Source organism: Bidens hawaiensis, unplaced genomic scaffold, assembly GCF_021521415.1.
Source record: "Bidens hawaiensis isolate Kalapana, Puna unplaced genomic scaffold, B.hawaiensis_p1.1 tig00006862_1, whole genome shotgun sequence".
Taxonomy (NCBI): domain Eukaryota; kingdom Viridiplantae; phylum Streptophyta; class Magnoliopsida; order Asterales; family Asteraceae; genus Bidens; species Bidens hawaiensis.
The window spans coordinates 1,163,650-1,172,189 of NW_027491468.1; the positions used below are offsets into that span (position 1 = coordinate 1,163,650).

Genomic DNA, 8,540 nt, shown 5'->3' on the forward strand with positions numbered 1-8,540 from the left:
ATGGAACAGACTCCCCTGGTAATATGGCAATGATCTGCATATGTCATGTTCCGATAAAGTGACCGCATAGCATTTCATTCGCGGCCGTAGCTTTTGGATACCCTCTACAATCACATAAGCTTAGAACGCCCCCGTCCGAATGAAGATTGAGTACAAACGAAAGTATCCAAACCTGCAAAAGAAATCTCAAAGCACCCAAAGCAGACATCAAACAGACTCTACAAACTTAAAACTGACTCAAAAATACAAAAATAAACGAAAACAAATAAAAATTATACAAACTCTACACTCGGGTATTTCCCGAGGCCTATCCCTATCAAGCAGTCCAAGTAGGGATGTCAAGGAGAAATACATCTTCCTCGACCGAATCAGCCGGCCCACAGATATAATGTTTTAACCTATGGCCGTTCACCTTCCACGCTCTCCCCTCGTGATCAACTAACTCAACTGCACCGTGCAGAAATGTCGTCTTCACCGTGTATGGACCAACCCATCTCGATTTAAGCTTACCTGGAAATAACTTCAGACGGGAATTATAAACCAATACCCGATCCCCATACTTGAACTCTTTTACCTTCCTCAACTTTCGATCGTGTAACGCCTTCATACGCTCCTTATAACTCCATGATCTCGCATACGCCTCGTCTCTCAACTCCTCTACCTCATGAATTTGGAGATACCGGTTTTTTGCAGCTTGGGTCAGGTCAAGATTAACAGCTCTCAACGCCCAATATGCTTTATGCTCTAACTCAACCGGTAAATGACATGCTTTCCCGTAAACCATCCTAAAGGGCATGGTCCCAATAGGCGTTTTAAATGCTGTGCGGAATGCCCAAAGTGCATCATCTAACTTGTCGGACCAGTCCTTTCGGTTCTTGCCAACAGTTTTCTCCATAATTCGCTTCACTCCACAGTTTGCGTTCTCCACTTGCCTGCTCGTCTGTGGATGATAGGTGGTGGACAACCGATGGGTGACCCCATACCGTGCCAACGCTTTCTCCATCTGGGTATTACAGAAATGTGTGCCCCTATCACTGATCAAGGCCTTGGGAGTACCAAACCGACAGAACAACCTCTTCAAGAATCCCACTACAACTCGGGCGTCGTTAGTGGGCAAGGCTTGAGCCTCAACCCACTTGGAAACGTAGTCAATAGCCACGAGAATGTATCGGTTCCCTCTAGAAGAAGGGAACGGACCTATGAAATCAATGCCCCAAACATCGAAAACCTCACACACCTGAATAGGGTTTTGGGGCATCTCATTACAGGATGAGATGTTACCAGTGCGCTGACATGCGTCACACTGTCTGACAAACTCGTGTGAGTCTTTGAAAATCGATGGCCAATAAAAGCCGGAATCTAGAATTTTCCTAGCGGTGGAAGACGAACCATGGTGGCCTCCAGTTAAACCCTCATGACAATGCCTAAGAATCTCACGACCCTCTTCCCTACTCACACACCTTCTCAACACTCGATCAGCACCTACACGAAACAAATACGGCGAATCCCATATGTAGTGGTTGGCGTCTGCGAAAAACTTCCTCCTCTGCTGATAACTCATGCCTTTGACCACCACTCCTTCGGCAGATAATTCGCAATGTCTGAGAACCATGGCAGACCCTCCTCTTCAGCACTCACGTACAAAACTGGCTCTCTCTCAAATCTCACTCTCACCATTATCAACGACTCATGAGGAAACTTATCCCCGATGGCATCCTCTCTAATCTCCTCTCTCTTCGGATCCTCCAAACGTGATAAGTGATCCGCGGCTACATTCTCCGATCCTTTTTTATCTCTAATCTCAATATCGAACTCAGAAAGCAAGAGAATCCATCGTATCAGGCGAGGCTTGGCATCTTTCTTCGCGAACAGGTATCGCAATGCCGCATGATCAGTATAAACGATGGTTTTGGACAACACGAGATAAGAACGAAATTTGTCGAACTCAAAGACCACTGCTAGAAGCTCCTTCTCAGTAGTTGTGTAGTTCTCCTGAGCATCATTGAGGGTCTTACTAATAGATAGGATGGAAATGCTTGTCCTTCCGCTGACCTAAAACAGCACCGACTGCAAAATCACTAGCGTCGCACATGAGCTCAAAGGGTAAGCTCCAGTCGGGTGCTACTAAGATAGGGGCATTAACCAACTACCCCTTGAGAAACTCAAACGCCTTCAGACAATCAGTATCGAAGTCGAATGCGATGTCCTTCTCTAGAAGGCGAGTCATGGGCCGGGTGATCTTAGAAAAATCTCTAATGAACCTATGATAAAAACCCGCATGCCCGAGAAAACTTCTAACGGATTTCACACTAGTTGGTGGAGGAAGTCTACTGATAGTGTCGATTTTAGCTCTGTCTACCTCAATACCGTCTCGCGAAATCTTGTGCCCGAGCACAATGCCTTCAGTCACCATAAAGTGGCACTTCTCCCATTTCAACATCAACTTAGTCTCTATGCACCTCTTCATCATATTTTCAAGATTAGAAAGACATTGATCGAATGAGTCCCCATATACCGAAAAATCGTCCATGAAAACCTCCATGGAACTCTCAATCATGTCCTGAAATATCGCTACCATGCAACGCTGGAAAGTAGCCGGAGCATTACATAACCCGAAAGGCATACGTTTGTACGCAAAGGTACTGTATGGGCATGTAAAAGTGGTCTTTTCCTGATCCTCATGTGCGTCCGGGATCTGGAAATAACCTGAAAATCCATCAAGGAAACAGTAAAACTGTCGTCCCGAAAGACGCTCCAACATCTGATCAATGAACGGAAGAGGAAAATGGTCTTTCCTAGTAGCGTCGTTAAGCCTCCTATAGTCTATGCACACCCGCCAACCTGTGACTGTCCTAGTCGGAATCAGCTCGTTACGTTCGTTAGTGACAACTGTCATCCCTCCCTTTTTAGGGACGACCTGAACGGGACTCACCCATGAAGAATCGGAGATGGGATAGATCAGGCCTGCGTCGAGGAGTTTGACAACCTCCTTCTTGACTACCTCCGACATGTTAGGGTTGAGCCTCCTTTGAGGTTGGATTACAGGCTTGTACTCATCCTCCATGAGTATCCTGTGCGCGCAAAAGTTCGTGCTAATGCCCTGAATATCCATGAGTTTCCCCGCAATAGCCTGTTTGTGTGCCTTAAGCATATCAACCAACCTCGATTTCTCATTATCCGTCAACTGAGAAGAAATGATGACGGGTAAATCGGTGTCACCGTCCAAGAAAGCGTACACCAAATGAGGAGGTATCTCTTTAAGCTCGAGGGACGGTGGCGCCTCAATCGATGGTCTCTCCTTCGGTCCCTCGGTGCTATCAGCAACCGTGAACACCTCGGGGTATTCAGGAGGTGAGCTTACAAGAATGCTCAGGTCGTGTTCCGGGGGAACATCAACCTCGTCCTCCTGATTGAGCAAATTTGCTCCAGAGATGTAGTCAAGACAACGCTCGAACTGAGATATGAACGTGTCAAGAAAGTAGACCGAATCGTCCTGACTACTGGAGTTTCTCATCGATTTGCCGACATCGAAGGTGACGTTCTCCTCCCCTACACGAAGTGTAATTTTGCCGTCGAAGAAGTCAATAAGCGCCTTAGCAGCACGCAGGAAAGGTCGTCCCAAAATAAGTGGGACCTGATCATCAGCCTCCATGTCAAGAATAACAAAATCCACGAGGAAAACGAATTTATCGACTTTAACGAGTACGTTTTCCACAATTCCCCGCGGATATTTGACCGAACGGTCGGCCAAGGATAAACTCATGCGCTTCGGGACTAGCTCTCCAAGGTCTAGCTTTTTATATAGAGAATATGGCATCAGATTTATGCTAGCACCTAAATCGGCCAACGTGTAGCTCTCAGTCGAGCTGCCAAACAAACACGGGATCGTGAAGTGTCCCGGGTCTGCTAATTTCTCCGGCAGCTTGTTCTGGACTACCGCAGAGCATCCTTTATTTAGACAAACTATCGAAAGCCCCTCCAGCTTCTTCTTATTCGAAAGAAGATCTTTTAAAAATTTGGGATATTTAGGCATATGCTGGAGTGCCTCGACAAACGGAAGATTGTTTTTTAGCTGCTTAAACATGTCTAAGAAATGCCCATATTCCTGCGCATACTTCTGCCGCAGAAGACGAGGTTGATACGGAACTCGAGTAAGATCGACTTCGGGACTCTTCTTATCTTCAATCTTCTTCTCAACAACTTTCTCCGTGGGAGACTCACTGTTTGATGCGGTACTTGCTGGGACTCGCCTCTCATGCATCCTCACAGGAGTCTCCATCTCTATCTCCTCGTCCACCGTCTCTTCATCATCTGCGGGTGAATGCTCTCGATCACCTCCTCTGCCACTACGGGTGGTCACCGCCTTCAACTGTGCCTTCGGATTAAGCTCATTGCTTCCCTAAAATGCTCCAACCTGTTTATTAGGTAGCATCTGCTTCATCATCTCATTCACCTTTCGAGACATCTCCAAAAATAACGAATGCTGGTTTTTCAATAGGGTGTCGTGCTCAGCTATTCTCTGCTGTGTGTTATTATCTCTGTCAATAAGATGAGAAAGCATGGTGGAATTCTTAGTTAGAAGCTCCTTAAGATCCGGATCCATACCGCTACTCTTCCCCGCACTCGAACTTCCTGCTGCCTCTGGGTCACTGACCTGCTCCTGCCTCTGCTGAAAATCCTGAGCATTATCTCCCGACCTCCAACCATAGTTGGAGTTATTTCTCTATCCTGAGTTACCGTAGGCATTCGCTCCCCGACTCTGATTACCCAAGTAGTCCACCTTCTCCTGTTGATCGATCGGACAATCAACTGTATCGTGCCCTCCGTGACAGATTTTGCATTTCTGAGCGATCTTCTTCAACTCTCGGATATCCTTCTGCATTGCCTATAAAGCAGCCGCGATTCTAGTGTCATTCGAGACCTGATATATGCCTCGAGTGGAAGAGGTGGTGGTTTTAGAAGTACCACGGGCAGACGGCTCCTGCTGCTCGGCTAGGGCGAAACTCTCAAACAACGACTCACACTCATCTATATCCTACTTCTCTAACATGTTTCCTCCAGCTGACGTATTGAATCTCTTCTGCATCTCAAAGGTTAGCCCGTTATAGAATTTCTCAACCATAGCCCATTCAAGTAGACCATGTTGGGGGCATCTACTAAGCAGATTATGGAACCTTTCCCAAGCCAAAGAGTATGACTCGTCAGGCTCCATGCGGAAGGAACAGATCTGATCACGAAGTCGCGAGGCTTTAGATGGCGGTAAACATTTCTTAAGGAATTCGGCTTGAAGATTCTCCCATGTAGTGATGGACCCAGGGGGAAGGTTTTCCAACCATGATGAAGCGCGACCCTCCAGAGAAAATGGAAAAAGTTGAAGGTAGATAGAAGCACGAATCAATCAATCAATCAATCAATCATACCCAGTAAAATCCCACCGACAGCAAAGCTATAAGTAGGGTCTGGGGAGGGTGGGATGTAGGCACACCGTACCTCTATCCAAAGGAATAAAGAGGTGGCTTCTAGAGAGACCCTCGGCTCTAAGTACATGTGTATGAAGCAAAATAAAGGAAATCAAAGTTTAACAGTTATATAAAAACTACTACTAATTATAATAATATTAATAATAAGATCACAGTTTAACAGCTATATAAAAGCTAATAATAATAATAATAATTATTATATAAAATATAGAAGCACGAATGACGTTGGCAATATTGAAAGTGTCGCAGATACGAGTGAACTTGTTCAGATGGCAAGGCGCGTCCTCGTCTTCAAGTCCGTGAAATGGGGCAGAATTAGTAATGGAATTCATGACGTTGGTCAGAATTTGCCAGTTATTAGCATCGGGCATCGCCGCCCGTGTGATAGCAGACCGTCTCCCCATAACTCCCTCATTCCCTCTCGAGTGAACCGTACGCCTAGGGGGGTTAGCATCACCCATATCTAATTTACAATCAGAAACGTGTAACTTGTTTTCGTGTAGAGCACGTGCAATCTCTCGAAATTCCCTACGGCGCTCACGAAAATATCTCCAGGGTTCGTCAGAAGCAGTAAACTCTGGTGGTCCTAGTGAACGAGTACGTCGCATACGCTGAAAAATAAGTAAAATAATGAGGACCCAAGCTTATCCCTAAAGCACACACGTTAAAATCAAGGCACAAATAGCAATCAAGAGCAATTAAATAATAATTAAATAAAACTAATTAATTAAGTAAAAAAATAACTAAAAACAAACAAAAAGCAAATAGAAACTAGTTCGCTATTACCAAGTGTCCCCGGCAACGGCGCCAAAAACTTGATGAGCATGAAGTGGTATATAAAAATTTAACAAATAATGACCAAGCACAACAAGTAATAAAAACCTAGAATACCCTAAACCAAACCACTAGCAACAGACAAGTGAACCTATCGTGTGTAGAATAGCTATGGGAAGACCGGGAATATCGAACCCTAGAGACACTAATTTAAATAACGAGACTAGTTCTAAAAGCTAATTTAAAGTAATAATTAAGAAAATATATATTTTTGGATTTTTATTTATTTTATTTTAAAAGCTAATAATTAATTAAACTAGTTACTTAATTAAATTAAAGTAAACTAGAAAACTAAATTACCGAATAAAAACTTTAGTAAATTCAAATATGAGAAAGAGTTACCTAGGCAAGGAATCCGAATTGTGACGACTCGGGCTTTTATCGGTTACGGGAAAATGCTATGGGAACCGGGAATCTAAAGATATGAAGCTCTAGGAAACTTAATGGATCCTTAATCACTCTCAAGGTGTCACCTAAAAAGAAATCTTAGCGATCATGTAAAAACACCGGCTTATTGGTTCACCTGTCAGTTCACCAACTATGATTAATTACCCTATAAAACAGCTAACCCGTCAGTTTCACTATCTCAATGCACCTAAATACACGGGGTGGTTTTTTGAACAGTCTAAAGGACTGTAACATCCCGAAATTTCCAAAATGATATTAATTATATTACTTATAATAGAGGGAAAGTTTACTCGGGTTATCGGGAAATAAATAAATAGAGTAGGAGTTGGTATGGGTCGGGCTGGCGTCGGGTAGTGGATATGGGTTTTGGACTTAGATTAATGGAGATGGGTTAAATGAGAATGGGCCTTAGGTCCATGGGATTTAAGGGATATAAATATCCCCTAAAACCCCATACCATCATTCTTTCCATCTATTTTCTAACACACTCCAAAACAAACACACACACACCACACAACTTCGCCGCCGGCCCAGGGAAGAACCGGGCAGATCCGAGAGAGAGAGAGAGAGAGCGATTAGTTGTGATAACAAGTAAACGAGATCCAAACAAGCTCAAAAAGGTATGATTCTTGATCTTTGAAGTTTAAAGATCCGAGCTATATAGCGTATATACGACCGGAAACGGTTGGGGAACGTAGGGGTGATGTCGAACCATAGCAAGGGTGTTAAAATCGCTCGAAATGCTGGTCAGAAACTAAAACAGCGGCTGATCTGGGCAACTTCGCCTGCATCTGGGCAACTTCGCCTTCAAAGCGATAACTTCGCCTTCAAAGCGATAACTTCGCCTTCAAAGCGATAACTTCGCCTGAGGCCAAGTTCGCCTAACCGATAACTTCGCCTGAGGCCAAGTTCGCCTAACTGGTAACTTCGCCTAAAGCTAAGTTCGCCTGATGACAACTTCGCCTAAAGCTAAGTTCGCGTAAGGTTTAACTTCGCCTAAAGTCAAGTTCGATTAGAAAATAAATTAAAAATCTAATAAAAAATGTGTTAAGACAGTTAATGGAAATAAAATTTTTCCAAGCTGACCTGGCAGCTCGACCCCAGCCAGGGGCTTTGCCCCTTGGACCCTGCTAGGGGCTGCCGCCCCTAGACCCCGCTGCCAGGGGCGCTGCCCCCGGACCCCCCGTTCGTTGTGGGTAGTAGTTAAGACTGGAAAGATGATATGAGTAGTGATAGTTGTTTGATACATGTACTTGTTATACAGTCAGCCGTGCACAACTGAAGAAAGGGATTACGATCAACGGTGAACGTAACCGTGTTCAGGTGAGTTTCTAGCCCCATTCCTTGTTATGTTTTCGGGGCTGTGTGCATACTCGATGTGTTGTTAATACAATTATTCTAAGTGATAAGTGTATGTCATACGTGATATATGTGATAGGTATGAATGATTGCTTGTCGGTACGCGAACGATCTTCGGATATTGCGCGTACTGTCAGGTTATAAATGAAGGTGCAAATATTATATATGGAAGATGTACGAATATTTCAAATGAATACTTGCCGGGGCGTGAACGATCTACGGATATTGCACGTATCGACAAGGGGTATGGTTGTTAAATGAATGAGGTAAAGAACGCCTAGAGTGTTCTTATGTTTTAATATAATTATTGTATATGTTAAGTATGTGTATATAGGTACACGAATGGCATGTGAGTTCTACGTTCGACATAGTAAGTTAGGATGGCAAATCCCTCTAACTCCTGTTGGATATAGACTTGGCAGGTGATGGCGTAGTTAAGGACTGCGAGCGTTATACGTG

General features: G+C 44.2%; 1 protein-coding gene across 1 annotated transcript; it reads right to left on the minus strand.

Annotated features, from left to right (window-relative positions):
• Positions 1-316: 316 nt before the first annotated feature.
• Positions 317-1,003, minus strand: LOC143633709 (uncharacterized). Its single transcript, XM_077101960.1, has one exon. It carries the CDS (start codon positions 1,001-1,003, stop codon positions 317-319), a length of 687 nt encoding a protein of 228 aa, XP_076958075.1.
• Positions 1,004-8,540: the final 7,537 nt, after the last annotated feature.

Coding starts and splice junctions, on each gene's coding strand:
- LOC143633709 (XM_077101960.1), bottom strand. CDS start 1,003: ATGGAGAAAGCGTTGGCACGGTATGGGGTCACCCATCGGTTGTCCACC.